The sequence below is a fragment of the Camelus dromedarius genome, chromosome 28 (genome assembly GCF_036321535.1).
Source record: "Camelus dromedarius isolate mCamDro1 chromosome 28, mCamDro1.pat, whole genome shotgun sequence".
Lineage (NCBI taxonomy): Eukaryota > Metazoa > Chordata > Mammalia > Artiodactyla > Camelidae > Camelus > Camelus dromedarius.
Window position 1 is genome coordinate 15369409 of NC_087463.1, and position 22768 is coordinate 15392176.

At 43.6% G+C, this 22768-nt stretch overlaps 1 protein-coding gene across 5 annotated transcripts in view; it reads left to right on the top strand.

The window, feature by feature from the left end:
• The first annotated feature begins 1508 nt into the window (after positions 1-1508).
• The window catches only part of LOC105089008 (O-acyltransferase like protein), a 64337-nt gene continuing 43077 nt past the window's right edge, over positions 1509-22768 (top strand). For 4 of the 5 annotated variants that reach the window (XR_010378184.1, XR_010378183.1, XM_064480383.1 and 1 more), the window contains exons 1-5: positions 1509-1706; positions 12985-13124; positions 14509-14587; positions 20058-20199; positions 21502-21728. Coding sequence is in view for 2 of the 5 variants with exons in the window: in XM_064480383.1 (XP_064336453.1) it covers positions 1550-1706; positions 12985-13124; positions 14509-14587; positions 20058-20199; positions 21502-21728 (745 nt within the window). In the remaining 3 variants the exon portion in view is untranslated. The remainder of the gene's footprint in view (positions 1707-12984; positions 13125-14508; positions 14588-20057; positions 20200-21501; positions 21729-22768) is intronic. The other variant, XR_010378182.1, reaches the window with a different exon arrangement.

Sequence of the window (22768 nt, forward strand, 5' to 3'; positions counted from 1 at the left end):
CACAAAAAAGCACAAAAAGATAAAAAGGGCACAATGCCTACCCTTACGGAGCTTCCAGGCTGTAGGAGGGAAACAGAAAGAGACATATTCAATGTGAGGAGATAAAGAGAATATAACAGGCAAGTAGGGGGCACAAAGAACAAACACCTATCCTGACCCAAGGGGAATCCCAGGAGGGCTTCCTGGAAGAGTAGGCTTAGCAGAATAAGTAGGCCGGTCATGCCCAGGAGAAGGTGGGCTGGGAGAAGGACACTGGGACAAAAGGCACAGAATGAGCAAAAGAACAGAAGGGAGAGACAGCAGAATGTGCACAAGGAAAGGTGCTCTGGTCTGAATGTTTGCGTCTCCCTAAAAATCCCTATGTTGAAATCCTAACCCCCAAAGATGACAGTAATAGTCAGTGGGGCCTTGGGGAAGTGATTAGGTCTTGAGGGTGGACTCCTCCTGAATGGGATTGGTGCCCTTATAAAAGAGGCCTACAGAGGCCCTCGCCTCTTCCATTCCCTAAGGACACAGAAGGCGCTGGCTGAGACATGGAGGGGGGCCTTCACCAGAACATGGACCGTGCGGGCACTTGGACTCCTGGGCCTCTAGAACTGTGAGCCCCAAATTTCTATTGTTAATAAGCCACCTAGTCTAGGGTATTTGGTGACTGCAGCCCCAACAGACCCAGACAAAGGGAGGCTAGAGGCCACTGTAAAGCCAGGAAGTTCAACCAAGTCACGGCCACCCACAAGTCGGGATGTTTTCCGGCAGTGTAAACAAAATCTGCATCACATTTCAAATGGAATTAGAGAGGTTATTTTTCAAGGACTTTCTGGAAAGAAAATATTTACACCATGAGAAATCCAGATCCACACATTCTATGTTGCTTTTTTTATTTAAAGTAGGTGAATGCAGTCACCATGGTCTTCTGTCAGCATCATTGGCTTCCCAGGATTTGTCCTAAGCCCCCACATGAGGATGCCTGTAATTACTTGCCCTACCACAATACCGGCTCTTTCCGTGGGGGAGTTCGTCACTCCCATGTGTGGCTTTCAAGTCCGGCAAGCATATTAACAGATGCATAAAATACCCAGATGATGACACAGAAGCCTTTCTTTGCTTATCAGTCATCTGAATGTTCTATAGGTTGGATCACGATCATTCTCTGACAAAAACCAAATATTGCCATTTAACATCCTCGGTATATATATATATATGTATTTAAACTCAGAGATATACGCAAGACATCTAACTGGAGAAAATCTAGCCTTCCCCGTGTTCGCTGGAAATGTTAATCTGCATAACTAAAGGAAGCCAGGTGGTCAGCGGCCCCCACATCCACAGCATGGTTTTACTCAACAATAACAAGTTGTCTACAAATCGGTTTCCATGGTTTGTTCAGCTTGGCCGCTTTGCAGGTGGCTGAGGAGACACAGCTTGTCTCTGCATGTTAAGGGGCGAGAATGTCACATTTCCCCCAACACGTTATAGACTAGTGTTTCATAAATATAAGGCTCTTTGTCTAAGAGGCGAGTTTTATCCTGACAGGTTAAGGTCCTGACCAATGATGGTCCCGACTGTACTGTTTTGTCTGCTGTCTTTTCAGTTTCAATTACCTTTTGTTTTTCCTGCAAGAAACATTTCTCTCAAGTGCATGCAGGACACTGATGAATTCCTTTCTGACCTGAATTCAGTGGAGCCCAAAGAATACGCTCTAAGAAGTAAGTAGGTTTTTCCTGGCCCTTTGGATAGGTGAACACAGGGCAGTCAGATTTGTGCTGGGAGCTCTTTAGAAAAACTCTGGAGAATTAAAAACACAGAACCAAATAGGAAAGAGAAGACAAGCCTCAACTTACAAATTGTGCCAGGAATTGAGGGAGGAGGAATTTTTGTTGCAGAAGGCGATAGAGGAGGTGGTATTAATTCCAGCCAGAAGGAATCTCATGGGACCAACTCTTAATAAGAGGAAGATGGTAAATTGTATGATGCTGTTTACTATTATTGAAATTGGTAACATTTCACTGTCACATGGGATGGCTTGGTTTATTTCCTTTTCTAGACATTTAGTCTGCCTTTGATAAAGAATTGCTTCGTTATTCAGGAAACAAGTCTTAAACTATTATTTGCCTCATAGTAAACTCTGAGGAGCATTTTGGTGAGTGCACTGGCTCAAGTTGGAAGAAGTTAGTAGGCCAGGCCTCTTTGCATGTGATACGGGAGGATGTCAGGCTGCCGTAATTTATTTTTTGTTAGTTTCCCCAGTTACTTTCACAACCAAAGGGACATACACCTTCTTGCCAGAAACAGGCAGGAGATCAGATCCGTTTTCCGTGGGATAACCTCTCCAGGAGAATGATTCATTGTTGATGCTGATGTGAACCGCTCACAAGGAAAAATGTAAAAACTCATGCTTTTCAAAGCCAGGAAAACTATCACGGCAATTTGCATTTCCATTTTGAGCACATGACTAATGTATTTTGTCTTGGAAAACCCTTAGTAGCATAATCTACATTACAAAGATAAACAAAAGTTTCGATCTAACATTGGGTAATTCGAAATAGCACGCGATTTGAAGCAAGTGCCAGTCTACAGTGGATTATACGTCCCAATATTTGAACCCAATGAGTTCAATAACCACCTTCAACTCTTATTTTGGAATTGATTATGTTTTGCTGCAACACTTGGTGATATTGACAGAGAACATTCTGACAAACCCAGGCCAAATGAGCTGGCCAAGAAAATCCAGAAGGTGCGATGACTGGGTTGGACTTCTGGTGACAAGGTGGTGGTACGTATTGCCATCATTAGTCACAGCCTTGTTCACGCTTTCTTTGCCTTACAAGTTACTCTAGCCACGCACCAATGATGTTCCATATGCAGGGGCCTGAAAATTGAAAATCTTGTATTTTTTTAGTTAAACAAATTTCCTAAAGTTGAATGGTCCAAGAAAGAATTGAATGATGTGTGTAAATGGGATACATGAGTGTTACTTAATTTAATGTTATTATTTGTGGTTGTTTTAGCTGATTTTCATTGTAACACTCAGAGAACACTTGACATCATTGCTTTGACATTTTGCCTGAGATTTTTGAGCGCAGAGCCGGGTTCCGATCTTTGCTCTCAGCATGGTTTCCCTGACAGTCATGTGGATGGGAAAATAATAAGAGTCAATATTTAGGGAGTACTTTTACATGGCAGGCTCTGTTCCCAGCCCTGTGCAAAAGTCATCTATTTAGTCCTAATGGTCCCCCTGTGGGGAGGGTGTTATTATCATCTCTATTTTATAAATGAGAAAACTGAACCACAGAGATGTAAAGTATCTTGCTGAAATAACTGGTGGAGATAGTATTTGAGCCCAGAACATCTGATTCCCGAGCCTGCATTTTCAATCACTGCCTAAAATAAGCCACAACCAGAGAAACAAGCCAGAAAGCTAATCAGCAGCAAAAAAAAAAAAAAAAAAAAAAAAAGGAATGAAGCGGAGATACATGTATCAGTATGGAGGGAATATGCAGAAATAACATCAAGGAAAAAAGTTGTAGAAGAATATATATAGTATCTAAAGTTTAAAAAATGTAAATTAAGGCACCATGTTGCTTTGGGAGACTTGTATGTAGTACAAATGGAAAGAAGTGCATGAGAACGGTAACCTCCAAATTCCGCTAGAGGCGGCCTTTCAGTGGGGGTGGGGAGGGTGGGGATGTAACTGAGGATCCATCAGATCTCAAATGATGGGTCTTTTATTAAGCTGGGTGATAGAAGCATAGGTGTTTCTTATTTTTTTCTTTATGTCTTTTCAGTATATTAAATGTTGCATAATAATGTCTTACGGCAACTGTCCCCAATCCAAAGCACAGGGGTGACAGTAGTAGACCTTCGGATACTGGGTGGGGTCTGAGGGATAATGTGGAGAGAGGGGTCTTGAAATTCAGGCAGACACGTTTGTTTTTGCAGAGGGGATTTGGTGTTGCTGCTGCTCTGGACTGGGAGAGAGGCTGATCTTAGAGCCTGAGACAGACAGTCCTTCTGGTGGTGGGAGGGCGGATCAAAGGGTGTGGAGTATACGGGACAGGAGGATATGGTAACACAACTCTAAAACGAAGGTCCCGTTCCTCCTTCCCAACACCCTTCTCCACTCACTCTCACCTTCACCGTCTCAAATGGAACAAAATCCATCAAACACTCTTTGTGTGCCGTAATTTTGCCACTTTCTTAGGTCACTGTATGATTTTATCCCTCTTTTTACTCCTGAAGTCCTCAGGCCAGTGTTCTGACCCCTCTGCTTCTGATTTTTTTTTTTAATTTTATTTTTATAGTCCATAAGCCACAGAAATCTACATTCAATCTCTTACCACATATAAAAAGTTGTGGCCTAAAAGACTCTGGGATCCTCCCTCCAAATAATTTTTTTCTTCCATTTGCTTTCCCCTTGACCACTGTGGTTATTAACTGCCATCCTCCTTAAAACTCATCTGTTTCTAATTCAGGGACGGTCCTTCCTTGATGGGGATCAGTCTTCTCTCTCCTCCCCTTTCTCTACCTGATCATCTGTTTCTTACTGTTTTTCCTGCCCTTTTGTTCCATCACCTCTTTTGGTTCTCCACCCCCACATTGACTTGTTTTCCCTGCTATGTTTTTGATATTGGACTCCAATATAGGATGGTGAATTTATTCAGTGAACATGTGATCCTTATTAAATATATATGGAGATAGAGGTCTATCTATATGTCCATGTATCCTTTTCAGTCATTCTAATCTGGGGACTCTACCATATATGTTCTGGAATGATGATTTCATATCTCTTAGCTGAATATCTTATCTTGTTCCATCTTTTCTCTGGAGGAAGGGCACCTGGGAACTAAGAAGGGTTTATGCCCTTCTATGTTGGCACTTGGTATAAATGTATTTAATTTAAAGAGCAGATGACCAGAACACACAGTAGAAACACTGTTGAAAGGAAGTACTGAAGCCGTATTATGTGTCTTTGGTCCTATGGGGCACCTGATGGGTTATCTCTGCAGGTCTTTGCCGTGGCCCACTGTGCTCTCCCATTTCCACCATCCTGGGATCCCATCTCTCCATAAACTTGTCACACCTTCCCCGAGCACACAGCTGCATCTTCTCTCCAGGCCCATAACTTCCCCAACCATGCCTCACAAGCTAATGAGTAGCTTGACTTGGATTAGAATCTCGCCTTGGAGAGTGCTGCGGGTTGAATTCTGTCCTCCAAAAGGAGATGTGAAATCCTAACCCTGGGTACCAAGGATGTGACCCTACTTGGAAATAGGATCTTTAGAGATGTGATCAAATTAAGATGAGGCCATGCTGGATTAGAGAGGGTCATAATCCACTGATTGATGTCCTTATAAGGAAGTTTATACACAGACACAGAGACATCCAGGGAGAACTGCCGCATAACCACCAAGGCAGAGACTGAAGTGATGTGTCTACAAGCCAAAGAATGCCAAGGACTGCCAGCAACCATCGGAAGCTGGGACAGAGGCTGGACAGGTTCTCCCTCAGAGCCTCCAGCAGGGACCAACTCTGCTGACCCCTTGATTTCAGACACTTACTCTCCAGACTGTGGGACAACACATTTCTGTTGTTTTAAGCCACCCAGTTTGGGGAAATTTGTTAGGACAGCATGAGGAAACAAACAGAGAGAGTGAGGGTCTCTCAAAACCACCCTCTAGAATAAAAAAGTATGTGCTTTTTATCTGAGACAAAAACAAAAAGGCAAAACAAGCAGTCTCAGGTAGGTCCTGGAACTCATTTCCCTTGAGCTACACCAGGCCCACCCACGGCCATGTCATCAAGTCCAGGCAGACCCACTTGTCTCAGCAGAGGCCTTTCAGGGGGAACTTATTTAATGGAATTAAAACAGGGCTCAGCATACTGAGGTCCGGATGGTTTCACATGACGCCTGCAGTTCCCTGCACTTTATTCCTTGGGGACGGAAGGAGGGAGGCGAGGGGCAGGCCTCCGGTTCCCAAGCAGCCTGCAGGGCTTTTCATTTCCTGTTTTCTCTAATCTCCTAACATCCTTGAAATCTTCCCCAAGCAGCTACTTTTGCTATAAAACTTTCTTAACCCTTCGACTCCCTCCTGCCTGGTCCTTACATCAGGTCACTGAGCCCACCCTGATGGCTGCATTGCTGAGCTTCCTTCCTGATCACTGACTCCCTTTGGCTTCATCGTTTATCCCTTGGAATGATGACTTCACGTCTCCTGTCTGTGTGTCTCATCCTCTCTGCTGGAAGCCAAGGCCCATGGTTACACCCTGTTACACGGGGGCAAGCCATAGGTAGACCTCACTGGCCTGGCCAGTCACTGGCCACAGCCAAGCCTGTTCCATGACCATCAGCGGAGGAATGACCACCTGCTTGACTTGCATTCTCAAACACTGCCTCTTTTCCCATCTGGCTGTCAGTTTGGAGGGCGTTTTACTCAGGGCTATCCCCTGCACTGCTGCTGAAGCTGGGACAGAAACGATGCTGAAAGCAAGAAAATCTCATTATAAAGGGTGACACAGCAACATTTCTGGGATTAACTGAATTTCTAATATCCATGTTGTGGTTGGCTGAAACATGGCTCCCCAAAGACATCTACAATTCTAGTCCCTGGGACCTGTGATTGTTAGCTTACATAGAAGCAAGAGCTGTGCAGATGTGATTAAGGTACAGAGCTTGAGATGGGGAGACTCTCCCGGCTTACCCAGATGGGCCCTGAATGCAATCACGTGAGTCCTTAGAAGAGGGAGGCAGAGCTGGAGGGAGATTTGACACATAGAGGAGGTGATGTGACCCCAGAGGCAGCGATCCGAGTGATGTGACCACAAGCCAAGGGATGCTGGCAGCTACCAGAAGCTGGAAGAGGGAAAGGACAGATTCTCCGCTAGAGCCTCCAGAAAGAGCACAGCTCTGCCAATAACCTTGATTTCAGCTCAGTGATACTGATTTTGGACTTCGGGCCTCCAAAACTGTGAGAGAGTAAGTTTCTGTGGTTTTAAGCCACCAAGATTGTGGTGATTTGTAATAGCAGTACAGGAAATAATGCACACACTATTCTTGTTCTTCAAATCGAACATTAATAGGTGGCCAGATGTAAGGGGGATGGCCAGGAAGTGTTTGCAAAGAGCCTGCTTCAGGAACTTGGATATCAAGGTGATAGCACATTCAGATCTCTTCTCAACAAGGAGATCCCAGGAGACAGGTGCTTAGCATGTTACATATGTCCACTGAAGAGCAAGGACTATTCAGTTCTAGTTTTAAAAATCTCCAGTGTAACACACCATCTTAATAAATATTTGCAGCTAATGCTGAAGATGATCATTGCTTGCAGGATTTGTTTGTGGCTTAGCATTCTAGAAGCTTCTGCTGCCTTCCGCTTTCTGATATAAGTGCATCCATGTTCTAAAATTTAAGACCATTGACCAAGGTCTCTCTTTCCTGCATTTAAACCCAGAAATGAATCAATTCTGTATTTTAATATTCACATATTGCCACCACGTGAGAAAGAAAATGTGTCTGCTAATTAGCTCGGTGGAATAGAAACAAGTTGTTTTTAATCTTTTGGAAATGGAAACTTGGAACAACTGTCATGCGATTTGAAGTGGCAGGTGGGATTAATCACTAGTTTATTCTATCCCTCCCTCCCGTGACAATCACAATGTATTTCAGTTTGGATGGAGCCCATGACCTGGTGTCCCAGGTTCTTGACAGAAACTAATTAAGGATGGGGAGGGAAAAAGACAACCTGTCCATTTGAATTCGTAACCAGAAAAGAAGCAAATGCAATTGAAAATTTGCACGGCATACAAAATAACCTCAGCTAGAAAACCCTAAATCGAATCCGTTTACAAAGCAAGATACCAATTGGAAAGAGAACTAGAATTTCATCTTCTCAAGAGAAGAGTTAGGAATCTCTCTACATGTGTCCTTCAGGGTTTCATCCAAGGGTCAGGACAGGCTCTTTTAGTTCCAGATCCTTAACACTTCAGGCTACCAGGATTGGCAAACTCAGTGATGGAGAAGGAACGTGGGAAATCATGTAGTCTATTTGTAATAAATACATCCGTTTTGTTTTTGACACAGAGAGGACCTCACAATACATTTGTGGAGCTGGATTTGGGGCATTTGAACCCCTCCCTCAAAGTTAAATTAATTCAGCAAATGTTTCTTGAGCTCCTCCTCTGAGACATCTACCGATGAAGGCATAGCCCCTCCCTCACATGGGGGTCAGGTCAACAATTACACCCCTCCAGTGCGAAACACTAAGCAAGAGTGTGGACTCCTTCCTGGGGCAGAACATCCTTCAGCCCAGACTCAAAGGATGAGTCAGCATTTGCCAGGCAGACAGGAAGGAGGCACATTCCAAGCAGAAAGACAGGTGCAGGCCTGGCGCGTTGTGTATAATGGAGTGGAGGAAAAGGGTGTGGGTGTCGGAGGATGAGACTAGGGGGGCAGGTGTGGCCAGCAAGGGCCTTTTAAACCATGTTCAGGAACCTAGAATTAACCTTAAAGATCAGAGAAGTTAAACCCGGCCGCAAATATTATCGCCTGGGAACATATGAAAAATAATGAATGCCCAAGCCCCACCCCTGACTAGCTAGGCTACCCTTTGTGAGGGTGGAGCCTGGGTGTTAGGTTTTTTTTTTTTTCCTTTTTTTTTGAGGGGGGAGGTACATTTTTAAACTGTATTGTTAAAACTTTTTTTGGGGGGGGTAGTAATTAGGTTTATTTATTTTTATTTATTGAAGGAGGTACCAGGAATTGACCCCAGGACATTGTGCATGCTAAGTACACACACTGCCACTGATCTACACCCTCCCCCTGGGCATCAGTATTTTTTTAAAAAATGCCCCAGGTGATTCTACTGTCTGCCCAGAGTTGGGACTCACAGCTCTAAATAAGAGGTCTGCAAAAATTTTCCTCTAAAATCCAGATAGTAAATATTTCGGTTTTGTGGGCCATACGGCCTCTGTTTGCAACTACACAACCTTGCCTGTATTAACAAAGCAGCATTAACAAAACGTAAACAAGTGAGATGGCTGTGTTCCAATAAAACTTTCCTTACAAAAACAGGCAGGGCCAGAGTTTGCCAACTCCTACTCTAGATGACGGAATGCCACTGAAGATTTTTTAACATAACGGATTTTACAATTTTGTTCATATTTTATTGTTTGTACACTATATTAAATAACATATGACTCTATTCTTATTGTAAAGGAATCGAAACAACAGAGACAAAACTCAAGTCTTTTTTGTTTGCATGTTCAATTCTCAGTCCCCTTCCTGGATGACAGCTGTTAGCAATGGGTGTGTATCCTTCTAGAACTTTCCAGAACTTTCTCCTTGCACTTTTGTGCATATATATCTACCAGAAAGATATTGTTTTGCTTTGTAAAATTGAAAAATATATTTATTGCTCTTAAGCTTTTTTCCCCTTGCATAATATAATGTGTCTTGGACCATTTCCAATAGCAGCAAATATAGATCTTTCTCATTTTAGTTGTTGCATGCGAAAGTACCATAGCTCATTCCACTTTCTCCTGTTAGAGGCTGAACTATTTGCAATTGCCAACCTTAAGCTGTTTTTGTCCCCAAAAATGGATTTTTCAATAGCTTCTGTACAATTTTTTGCCTTTACAAGCATTACCGCCACAAGCATCCTGCAAATTGTGTGCTCATATGTGTTTCCCTGGAGCAGATTCTGGGATGTTGAGTTGCTGGGTCACTGGGGACACAGTTAGGAAGAAGCCTTCAGTTAAACCACAGACATCAACTCTGACAACCTTCAGCAAAAAGGGGGAGTTTAACGTCAGCCTATGGGGCAGCTCACAGAATGGAGAGAAAGGCAAAATACCTGTTAGGCTCGGAACCGGTCACTGGACCAGCGAGGTCCAAATGGTCTCCACGGTGGTGCCTGTTCTGCAACCTCTCAGGAAACCACCTGTGGATGAATGAAGTCCAAACTTTGCTTTGGGCTTTGACTCACTCCACACTAGTCCTGGGAGATGGTTGACCTTGTGTCATGGGGAGGGGGATGGCAGAGCAAAAGCAGCCTCCAGGGACCCCATCAGCTTCAAGAATGAGAGGACAGAGCACCTTGACTTTTTGTCAAGACTACGTGCAGTTGTTGCCAAGATGGCAGAGTAGAGAGACTCACACCTTGCCCTCTCCCACAAATACACCAAGAATTACATCTACAAACCCACTGAATCGCTCAGAACACCTACTGAACTCTGGTAGAGTATCTCTCGCTTCAAAATACAAGGGGATTCTCACAAAATCCAATAAACAAGTTCATACTGTATACCACAGAGAGCTATATTCAATATGCTGTAGTAACTTACGGTGAAAAACAATATGAAAACGAATATATGTATGTTCATGTCTGACTGAAGCATTATACTGTACAACAGAAATTGACACACTGCAAACTGACTATACTTCAATTAAAAAAATATATATATACACACAAAAAAGACTATGTGCAGTTGGAAACTGGTAATTTTCCAAAAGAAAATCTAGTTGCTGTTAGGAGAGAGAGTAGGAGCCAGGAGGCTGCACTGAGAGAACTATTCCTGCATATTCTTACCAACACTCAATTGTATCATCCTTCTAAATTTGTACCAGTCAGAGGGGTAGAAAAAAGTGGTGTTTAATTGTGGTTTCCTGATGAGACTGAACAACTTTCTCATATTCATTGGTCCCTTGGATTTCCTTCTCCAAGAGTTGCTTCTTCAAATCCTTAGCAGATTTTAAATCAGTTTCTTTGACTTTTAAAAAATTACTGATTTGTAAGAGTTCTTTATATGATCTGAATATAGTTCTTTATCTGAGTTATTAATATGTCCTTTCCTTTGAGAGTTACCTTTTAACTTTGTTCATGGTGCCTTGAAAACGTCGTAAGGAGGGGAGGGATGTGCTCAGTCTTATGATACAGACCATTTAAGCTGAAATGATGATTACTGGCTACATGTGACCATGGATGCCAGCTCTAAGGTTCTGAGTGTGGTCAGAGCCACAGAGAGTCATACTTATGGGAGGGAAAAGGGTAGAGTCAGTTATGCTCATTACAGGCAATAACCTGGAACACTTAGACCCATAAGAAAGAGGCCAGTGATAACAGACACCCACTGGCTGAGCCCAAGTGGCTCAGAGCTTGCCAGAAGAGGCAAAGGTTCATGGCGAAAGTCAGGTTACCCCAGGAAGCACAGGAAGGACCGTTTGTTTGCCCAGTTATGGCCAGGAGCTTTTCAAAATAACGTATTACTGTTTTAAAAAGCACACATGTAGGCAAAATGCCGTTCCTTCAACCTGATTTCTAGATTAAATCTCAGGAACTCAATTATTAGTAAAGACAGAGACAAATACAAGAGGAGCTGCACAGTTTGCCAAACTGTATTTGGGGTTTTCTCCCCGCTCACTCTAAGGAGATCATTATCTTTAGTTATTTATAAGAAACTGTATACAAAACTGACAAACAAAAAGAGTCTTTTTGTATATTTTAGAGGGTTATGGGTTCAGATTAAAATGGGTTTGAACACACAGCTCTAATCCTTACTAGCTACTGTGGATACTCCTCTCTGATTCTTTTTTTTTGTTAGTGGAGGTACTGGGGATTGAACCCAGGACCTCCTGCACGCTAAGCATGGGCTCCACCACTGAGCTATATAGTTGTTCCAGAAAATAAAAAGTGACAAACTCACTTTATAAATTTGACTCTAACTTTCCAAAACTAGAAAAGGAAAACAAAACAGTGGCCTAAGGATTAGAGAGGAAGAAATAAGACTGTAAAACTAAAAAGAAAGTTCAGCAAATTCTCCAGATACCAGACAAATTACAAAAATCAATAGCATTTTCCCACACCAGCAACAATCAGTTGGAAAATATAATTGAAAATAAAATACTGAGGAAAAGAGTCAACTATATACTAACTTGGAAGTGTTTATGTAATCTGTTTTAAGATTATTGAGGAAAAATATAAAAGCATAAATGAGAACACAGAAGAAGATTTGAGTAAATTGCATGACATCCGATGATAGCTTGACACAAAAATGATGTCAGTTCCCACCCGTATAATCTATACATTTGAAGTAATTTTCATTAATATTCTCGTTGGATGTTTTGAGCAACTCAATAAACTTTTTCTGAAATTTTCCACAATTTCTGAAAATTTTCTGAAATTTTCTGAATATGGATTCCTGAAATTTGTGTGAAAGATTAACAGTCCACATATATTAACTACCTCAACTTTGAAAGGAAGACTGAAAGTGGAATACTCAATATACCCTAAATCTGTAATAATAAAAACCATATGGTTCTGGTATCAGAACCAGGTTTGGCTTTATAGACATGTGACCTTCGCAGTCACACAGGGCCCCACACATAAAAGGGCTCCATGCTTCCTGTAAGTGTGATTTGCTGTCACCATCTTGAAATTCTTAATGAATTTTTAAACAAAAGACCCTGCATTTTTATTCTGCATTAGCCCTGCTAATTATGTAGTCAGTCTTGATTAGGACAAAGATTGCTCAAAGACTAAAATAAAAATCGCAGGCTCGAAAGAATGGATTTCTGTCCAATGGAGGACACCATAGGTAAAGAACTGACAGATAACCGACTGAGAATAAGTATTTTCAACGGCTCAGGTAGACAAGGAACAATATATAGAATAATAAGGAGCTCTTGCAAATCAGAAAGGAAATTCTTTAAAAAATGGGCAAAGGATATAAACAAGCACTTGACAGAAGAGAAAACTTAAATGGCTTAAATATTTTAAACAACAGACATACATCACTGTTCTCCCTCAATGAAGGGAGGGGCTGTGGATGCAAAATGCAGGCTCAAGAGTGCCATCTGAATATATCTGTCTTTTTTTTCTTTTGGTCATTCAACTCTGAGAGGTTTAGAAGGTGATGCTGAATGCCCACAAATTCATTTTAAAGTGACACACGGAAGCTAACTTTGCCCACTTCTTTTGCTTTGCAATTCAGTGTATGACGCCGTCGGGAAGCTTGGGAGCAATATTCTTAGCGGAAATGTGGACAGGCTGGGATCGTACAGTGAGTGTCTTGCCACCCATGCGCCGTCGGGCCGCTTCCGAGGGCAGTATTGCAAGCTTCATGTCCTGCAGGTGAGCCTGGGCTCTGAGCACACTCTCTTGAAGGACTAGTGAACGTTGGGTTCATGATATGGAAACTGATACCACTCCACTGACTACTTATCTTAACTGAAACAACAAACTATTAAGATATTTTGGGAAAAGTTAAAACTAAATTTAAAACAGTTGGCAGAAACTTGCTTGCATGTTCTGAGTATGGGACATTATAGGAGGAGGTGTCCACAAACCAGACAGGCCTTCAAATGTTCCTCCTACCACAGTGCACAGGACAAGACCTCTGGACGACCTTCTTGGGGAATCCAAGGTCAAGACCCAGCCAGTGTTCTCGGGCATTAACTCCTGACTCACCATCAGTTCATGGAAGGGAAGTGGACTTCCCATTACCCATAATCCTTTCCCAGAAACAGAGCTCCAAGATGTGAATTCGAGGTTATCCCAGCAGGTGGGTGGGGACTTTTATAAGTGCATCGCTAAATCAATTGACTGAAGTCACAGGGCTCACTGTCTTCAAAACATGTTAATTCTTTACTGCTGGGGGAAAAAAAACCCTAGGAACAGCACAGCCTCCTATGAAATACAAAGATAGACTTTACGAATGCTGCACAACACTAAAACAAAATACATTACTGGTTGGCTAATAACAATTGTATAAAAAAAGGAATCCAAGCTCTCTGATGTTAACACTATAAAATGGTTTCAGAATGGTTAACCACCGGAGATAGGGAGATTATCAGCCAGCTCCATTTGTCACCCTGAGAATTTGACAACGATTGCTTGGGGGCTTAATCAGTATGTACAAATGTCATATCCTATTTTCAAAGCAGATTAATGGTTTTAATATCGGAGCAAAAGGTCAGACCTCCACAATCATGTAAGTTATGTGTTTAGAAGAGGCATCTCAGCAATTTTTTTTTATAATTTGATCTTTGCTTTATTGGGACTGGCATTCTAATTATTGGCTTGATTTATTAATAAAATTTTTACTTGCTACACCGCATCCTGCTACGAAGAAATGGCAGCTTGGCAAATTTGTTGAAAACTCACTGTAGGAGTGTTAACTCTTAATGACCTGTAACACAGGAGAGGGCTGCTTTGGGGCAGTCTGTCCCACAATGGTGGCTGCTTTTTAAACAGCCAGCTACATTAACCCTTGGAGCATATTTTTATTTAAATATGGATGCATCTGATGTTCTGTAAATTCACTTGAAATACTCTGTAACGGAAAAGCCATCTACAAAGAAGTCAGCAAATTTTCCTTCTTCTAGCACCATTTCCTCCCGCTTCTCCCAATCTGCTGGATTCATGGGAAGCACAGCGACAGCCTTACTTAGGACCGAACATGCATATATTCTACAGACACTAATACTAAAGGGCGTTGTGGCATTGTGTTTCCCAGGATGGCGCTGACTACAGCGTGGGCGTGTGTGTCCCTGATTCTTGTGCTGAAGAGGATGTGACTGAGATGTCTCAGCTGGGTAGGTCCAAAAGAATAGCCAGTGAAACTATTGTCTCACCATTAAGTTTGAAAAACTCCAACTCCTTAGAGCCTCTTGGCCATTCTTTCAGGATCAAACCAACCTTTCATCCTGATATATCCAACAAGCTGAGACTAATGGAGTTGGGGCAGGGGCCGTGGGAGTGGACATGGTGGAACAGGAAGGGAGTGGGTTGAAAGGAGGAAAAAGACGTTGACTAGAAGGTAGGAGCTGAATCTTTATGGAATAAAATTTGAAACTTAATCTTCCCTCACCCTCAGCTGCCTGGCTGAGCCTGAAGAAAGGCTTTGGGTGGTATCTGGTTTCCATATTGTTCGTGTTCTCTGCTGTGGTCCGTGTGTGGCCCAGATACCAAATCCAGAAGGCCCTTCTGAACTGGGACCGTGTCAAGCCAGCATGTTGTAATGGATTAGCGTTAAGAGACCAGCATTTGGCCCTGGTTGTCACCGCTCAGCTGTGTGATCCGGGGCAAATAACTTAATCTCCCCCTGCTCCAGCCTCTTCCTCTGTACAGGGAGGGGTGGACCGTGCCCTTCGGTCTGCCCCTAACTCTCTGCAGCCTTATAATCGCTTCTGACTGTAACTGCGCATAATGAAGTTTACATGGAAACTGGTTTGATTTCCTTGAACTCTTTCAAAAATTTCCAAGGAAGAGCTTTAAAGCCTAATTTTTTTTTGCTAGTGTCTTTTGTATTTATTCTAGTTATCCAAATAAGAACAAACATGACACCGTAAAATGACAACACTCTTTCCCTATGCACGAAACACTTCACTTCCAAAACCAGATGTATGAGTTTCCTCCTCACCGGATGCAGTTGTGACACTATCTGGAGATAGTGCTGACCCCACACATGAAGGGCTCAGTTCCGCAAGCCTGCCCCCCGCACATCAGATGCCAGTTGTAAGTAGTGGGTCCCGAGGTTACCTGCTACTTCTGTCCAACCTGGCTGCAAATCAGGGGTTCCCGGGAACTTTGGTTCTTGGGATCCTCTCCTCGGGCTTGATAATTTGCTGTAACGGCTCACAGAACTCAGAGAAACCCATGATATTGCTGCTTTATTATAAAGGACAAAACTCAGGAATAGCCAAATGGAAGAGACACACAGGGCAAGGTATGTGGGACGGGGCACAGGGCTTCCCTGCCCCCTCAGCGTGCACCACCCACCCAGCGCCTCGGTGTATTCACCAGCCTGCAGCATCTCCCAACCCCTTCGTTTAGGGTGTTTATGGAGGCTCCATTTTTGTCGGGGTGATTGATTAAATCATGGGCCATTGGTGATTAGCTCAATCTCCAGGCCCTCTCTCCTCCCCAGAGGCTGAGGATGGGGCTGAAAGTTCCAACCCTTTAATCACGTGGTTGGTTCCCCTGACAACCAGCTCCCTCCTCCAGAAGTCACCTTATTAGCTTAAACTCCAGTACAGTCGAAAGGGGCTTATAATGAATTACGACAGATGCTCTTCTCACCCCCATTTCACTCAGGAAATTCCAGGGGCTTTAGGAGCTCAGTCCCAGGAACCGGGGATGAAGTCTAAATATAAATTTCTTATTATATCACAATATTACACACATTGTTAAAAGCCCTGTTTTTAAGTGTTGCTATTGCAGTTAGTTTTCAATAACCTTAAATTGTCCTCTGAATTTATGATTATCCCAGCAGCTCCTAATATATTACTTCTCTATCTTAGCCAAATATTTCATGTGCTCTTAAAAAGAAAACCAGTTGTTATGTATCAAACTTAAATTTCATTTCTTATTGGAGAAGCCATACATATCCTAGAAACAAAGGTAAATTTGCAGAGTTGTTATTAGCATTTCAAGTGAATAAATGACCAAGTGTAATGAGTTCGTGGTCATGGTGATTTAAGAGATGTATCAATTAGCCTGCTTTCTCTGGCTGACGCTAAGCTTATTCGCCAGAGCTGATATTAGAGTAAAATGGAAGGTTAGAAACTGTTCTGGATACAAAGATATTTTGATAATTCTCTTTCTTCCTGGAAAAAGGAAGGGCCCTGATTAGGGTGAGCAGAGCTGACTTGGGAGGATATATTAGTGGAATTTAGTCCTCACTGCCAAGGCGTCCCTCCGGCTTCGGCACAGAGGCAGCAGACAGAAATGGGAGCATCTGTGCCCAGGGGAAAAGGTCCCCATCTGGAAAGGATTTGTTGGCTCTTCCTTCAAGCTTTTTGATGGCGTTGCCAATATTTCCTCTACAGATGTGGGAGTAACCAGCTCAGCAGTAGCTGTTTGTACAAATTTTACTCAGCTGGAGCAGGAGGGCAGGGAGTGTACAGTAGAAGACAGTGGCTGGCAAGCCAAGAAGAAATGAGCCCAGGACAGCAGAGAGAGGGAAAAATATTCTGGGCAGGTCAGAACATACTGCTTTTAGGCAAAAAGCTGCATAGTGTGATTGTCTAGGATGTTATAAAATTTCAACCAACAGACTTTGTGTGAGTCCTGAGAAGGAAAATGTGGAACACTAGAAAGTCTAGATAAAATTTGGCTGTGATGTTCACAAACCCAGTCATAGGCTGGTTCCCGAACAGTTCATGTCTGTGTATTTCAGCACCACTTACTGTAACATTTCCTAGGGTTCCTATAACAAAGTACCACCAACTGGGTGACTTAAGACGCCTCCTCACTCCATTGGACGGGGGTATGGATAACCTAAGCCCCGCCCCCCCCAGCCCCACTGCAATTCTGGGGCCCTAGACACTCGGAGTGTGGACTAGAGAAGGGGCAGGTTCCCTTGGCCCCACAGCATCTCATCCACGGGAAGGACACAGCCCGAGAAAGGCGCTAGCTATTTAGAGGTTTAAGAGTCACTGCCAGACTGCACAGTGGTAGGGTGATGAAGCGGGGCGGAGCTGGACAGTCATGTTGTTAGTGCCCAGCCAGAACTATCTTTGGGGTTAAGGGGGCATTGTTAACCCCATGGATTGACTTCCACATCTGCTTGCTCAGCAGAGAGGGCCTGCGTCTCCTGTGTCTTTCTGGGTCAGGACGCTATTGTTTGACGCCTCAGATTCCATCCGCGGACAAACTGCTGACATGCGGAGGATTCCCCCCGGGGCAGCTGATGCGACGTCTGTTGTAACTTGCTTTAATTGGCTTTGGGGCCAGTGAGGCAGCTCCTCTATGACTTAGATGCAGAAAGACTATCATTTGAGACCTCTGGGGCACTTTTTCCAGCTGCCGTTAAGCCTGTCCTTGGGAAGGGAGGGGTCAGACCTAACAAAAAGCACTTTTGAAAACAATAGAAGGTGAAGGAAACGTAATCTGAGAGCCCAGGGGTATATTGTATCATTTTATTCCTAATTCTGTTGTCTTGTGGTTTTTGTTGCATGGAGGGTCCTACATTAAAGTTAAAAAAAAAAGTTGGTTTTTTTTCAATAGTGTAGCTAAACCACAAAGCTTTTACATCTTGCTTTTGGATTTCCCCGTGACCTCCCATGTGTGCTGTGCAGTTAAAGGTGACGAGGAAGGTTGTGGCTGCTGTGGCCTCTCAGGATGTCCACAGAAGGTCACCACAGGGAGGAGCTGGGTTTTGCTTTGCAGGTGGAGGAAGCTGATTTTCTCAGTTCATCCAGGGCCATGAGGCTGAGGGCCTGATTCACACCAGCCAGAGACTCTGGAGTGGGTCACTGTAAAAAACAGCAACAACAAAAACCAACCCAGTTGATTCTTTTAAAATTAGACTAGAACCTCCAAGGGGAACAGACATGTCGGTAGGTCAGTGCACTTCTTTTTCACTGGAGGAGTTTATTAGGGAAATTCAAATATTGCCAAGAAGTAGCCCGGGGAGCATCAATTCAGAGCAAATGGAATTGGATGAGAATTCTGCTGCCGTGTCCCCTGAGGGACCCACTGATGGAGCCCCCTCACTTTTGGCCAGGGCTGAGGACACCTGGACAATGCCTGCTCCTTATCTCCACCCTTAACAGGTGACAATGAAGACTGACAACGAATCACACATTATTCATCTTTGGACAATTCAGAAACCCTCTGGTCACAACCATGGGAACAGTGGGCGCTGGAGGTGGAAGGGATGTCCAACCCACCCTTCCTCATTACATAGAAGAGAGAATGAGACCCAGAGAAGTTAAGTGATTTGCCCAGGGTCACACAGCAAGTGGCCCAAACCCAAACCTCCAGAATGCGAGATGAGGTAGCCTGAGGGATTAAAAAGGCTGCCTTCTTCAAGTTTACACAGTCCTGGGGTGACTTCTGGCCCTGCCAGTCAGCAGCAACCATAATAAAGATAGCCAGTGCTTACTGAGCCTTTACTCAATGCCAGGCATTTTTTTCCCTTTAGATGGAGGTACTGGGGATTGAACCCAAGACCTTGTACATGCTAAGCACGCCCTCGACCACTGAGCTATACCCTCCCCCACAAGGTTAGACACTTTCTAAGTACTTCAGAGTTCTTGCTACATTTAATTTTCACAGCAACCCTATGGGGTAGGTACTATTATCTCCATTTTCCCAATGGGGAAACTGAGGCACGGAGCGATTAGACAAGCTCACCCATGGTCAGATAGTAAGGCGTCCCAAACTGCAGACCCTGTTTTCTTAACCTCTGTGCTCAAGTTCCTTACTTTATCCGAGGAGGATTTTCCTTGCCCGTAAAATAAGGTAAACAATAGCTCCTTACGGGATTGCTGACTCATTAGAAATAATGACCAAGATGTGTCCGACAGCGAGTGGGCACTTAATGTAACATTTTTTGTTGTTATAACTGGTGTTGCTATTTGATCGCACCATGCTGTGTCCCCTGTCCTTTGCTGAGATTTTGGAAGTCCCCTGGGCCAGCGGTTGTCAAGGCGTGCACCTGGATTAGCAGCAGGATCTCCTGGGAGTCTGTTAGAAGTGTAAATTCTCAGACCTCACCCCAGTCGGACTGGATCAGAAGCTTGCTGTGAGGGGAGGCAGGCCCTCCATGTAACTCTGAGGCATGCTAAAGTTTGAGACTACTGCCCCCTAGTCTTACTACTAATATCTTCTCAAACTATTTCTCGTGGTGACTACTTAGCTGCATCCCAGGTTGGTGTGTCTTAGCTTCAGTCTCAGCACCTTTTCCCAGCCTGTGGCCTCCATCATATTTTTCCATCTCATATTGCATTTCTCTCTCTGGTGGGGACCTGCTCACGGAAAGACTGGAGCTGGTGGTAGGACTGTCATTCCCAGGGCCGTGTGCTGGGAAAGGGCGCAGAGTCTGGGCAGACAGGATTCAGGAGACCTGTGGCCCACCTCCAGCAGGGCTAAGCCTGGTTCTGTGAGTTTCAGCATCTTTATGCTCTATTTTCCCCATCCTTAAATCGGGTGTATTAAAAGCCAGCTGCCCTTTTTAACATCAAAGCTTAATTTCGCAATAATAGACGGCAAAATGTCAAGTATTTACTGCCAAGTAAAGTGTTACTAATGCAATTTTGTTTTTTTGTCTCTTGGTAGATATTTTAAGATTCAGAAATGCTTCATTTTTGGCTCCTTCTCTCCCTCTCTTTACAATAAATTCTTCCTCCTCGTCTGTTGGGGGTGTGGCCAGATGTGCTGCTGGATTATTCCTCCTAGACACGTTTGCTGCTGTGTGTCTGTGAGTATGGGCATCTCAGGGACCTTTCTGGGATGTATATGCTGGGCTGTCTCACCAGCTTCCACTCACCAGCTACACTTAGCCATTTCATTTTCATTCATTGAATGATGTCTGGCCAGTGCTGTTTGTATGGGGGGAAATCACCATTTACCTTAAACAAGAAAATCTGCTAGTGTTCTAGAGAAAGTCTGGCTACACTCAAATGTGGTGGGTTTTCAAGATCACTGAGAAACACACCCTGTCCCCAAATATTCCTGTTCCTATCATGCGACCAGCGAAGACGGATTTCTTTTATTTGAGGCTTTGCTTCTCCCCCAAATATATCAGCAATCTTACTAAGGTGCTTGCACCGCCCCCAGCAGGAGATGCCCGTGTCTGTTCTGTCAGCCTGTCATCAGCATCCAAAGCTCCCTTTGTAAAAACTAGTGCCAATTTGACAGATAATAAATTGGTTTAATTTACATATTGAAAAATTGGTAATGAGGGTTTTTCTTTCTAAGTTTATCTGCTATTCATACCTTTCACTCCCTTTTCCATGTCTGTGTTAGTTGGGTTCTTACTGATTTTTTTTTTTGGTGGGGGGAGGTAATTAGGTTTATTTATTTTAATTTTATTTATTTATTTATTTTTAATGGAAGTACTGGGGATTGAGCCCAGGATCTCATCCATGCTAAGCACACACTCTACCACTGACCTATACCCTCCCCCCCCAGTTCTTACTGATTTTTAAAGTTCCTTCTGTCCAGGAAAGATATGAATCCTTAGTCATATGAGCTGCAAATATCTTCCTCAGTATTTTGGCTGCTTTTTGGTTGTTATGATTTTTTCTTTCACAATTGTAACGAGTTTAGTGAAATCTGCTACCCTTTGTCTTTGTAATTTCTTTCATTTTTTTCTTAGAAAGCTACTCCTTAGTTTACTGTGCAGCAATTATACCACAATAAAGGTGTTTTTAAAAAAAAGCTACTCTTAACAAGGACCTACTGTATAGCAGGGAACTATATTCAATTTCTTATAATAATATATAATGGAAAGAATCTGAAAAGAAAAATATATACATATGTGTATGTATAACTGAATCACTTTGCTGTACATCTGAAACTAACATTGTAAATCAACTACACGTCAATAAAAATTAAAGAAAAAAATAAGCTACTCCTAACTCTTAAAGCCATTAACATTTGCCTCTATTTTAATAGGGGGCTGGAGTGGTTTTATTTTTCCCTAGGATGTCTTCTCTGCATCTTACTGTGGTGCTGGTGTGAGGTCAGGCTTGGTCACACATATGTCTTGTCCCTGCAGGTTCCTCACCTTGCTGGGCCTCGCCCTTCCTCTGGCTGGAACTGTCTATGTGGCAGCCACCGGGTGGGGGTCAGACCGCAGGGCATCCCCCGTATCCGAGGCACATCCGGCCACTTATGGGAGTCTGCCTTTGAGAGAGACGGTGGGGAGTGAGCAAGAGAACAGAATCCAACGGACGGGTTGCCTGGCTCATCTCTCACCGTCAGGAACCCCGCGCAGAGGAAAAAGTAAGCATCTCTACAAACCAAAACCGCTCCTGAGCGGTGACTTAGATGACCACAGCGTCAGAAAAGAATCCCTGCGGTGCTGGACTCTAGTGGTGCCTGACAGCGTCTAAACGCCGGCTGGAGGTTGGGTCTCTGCTCCTCATAACTGAGTCTTTGTTTACCATCAGTGTGTTAAGGCGAGGTCACTGAAAATGCTGCTTTCTTTCCTGGGCACAATTATGCAGTGTGTTTTTGTGCAACTCAAAGACTAGGTCAGAACAGTGATTGGGTTTCACTCTCGTAATCCCCTAAGGGTCAATTTCATGAGCACAACGTCTATTTTCAGCGTCACAGCTACACAGATGACTCACAGAGCCTTCCTGGCATCACCGAGGTAACTGACTTCCACGTAAACTGAAGCCAGGGGAGTATGTGTGCGACACAGGGGATTAAAAGACGGCAGACGGTACCTGAGGCAGAAATAGATAACCCCGCACAGCCTGGTGAGGCTGGGCAGTGAGAAGTCACACCGGATTGTGTTTTAGTTAAAAATCAAGAGTATTACCTTCATTTCCACCTGCTCATATGCAAGACAAAGCAAACACATGGACACATTCTGAAATAAGAATAACCTCGTCATGCAAATACTTTTAGAAGACGTGGAATAATTTTTAGCAGAGCCCCTTAAATCCACACAGTTGTCCTTCCTTTACTTCAAAGAGAGGGATAAATATAAAATCGAATTTCAATGCATGGACCAGAAGAGTATGAATCTGTGACCAAGCAGCTTCAGGGAACACAGCCAATGCAGAGGCACGGTGGTGACTTCACCAAACCCTGTTTGGATCTTCAGGCAAAAACGAAACAGCAGTAACACCAACAAGAAACCCCCACAAAGAGAAATATGGGAAAAAGCGTGTTTGTAGAGAGATGATGATGTAAGAGCTGAGAAGGCTTAGAGGTTCCAGTGCAAACTCCTTCCCAAATCAGAAGCCCTGGGAACCCATCGTGTCAGGAATGTTCATGTCAGACTTCTGCACAGCATCCATCCTGCTGCCCTA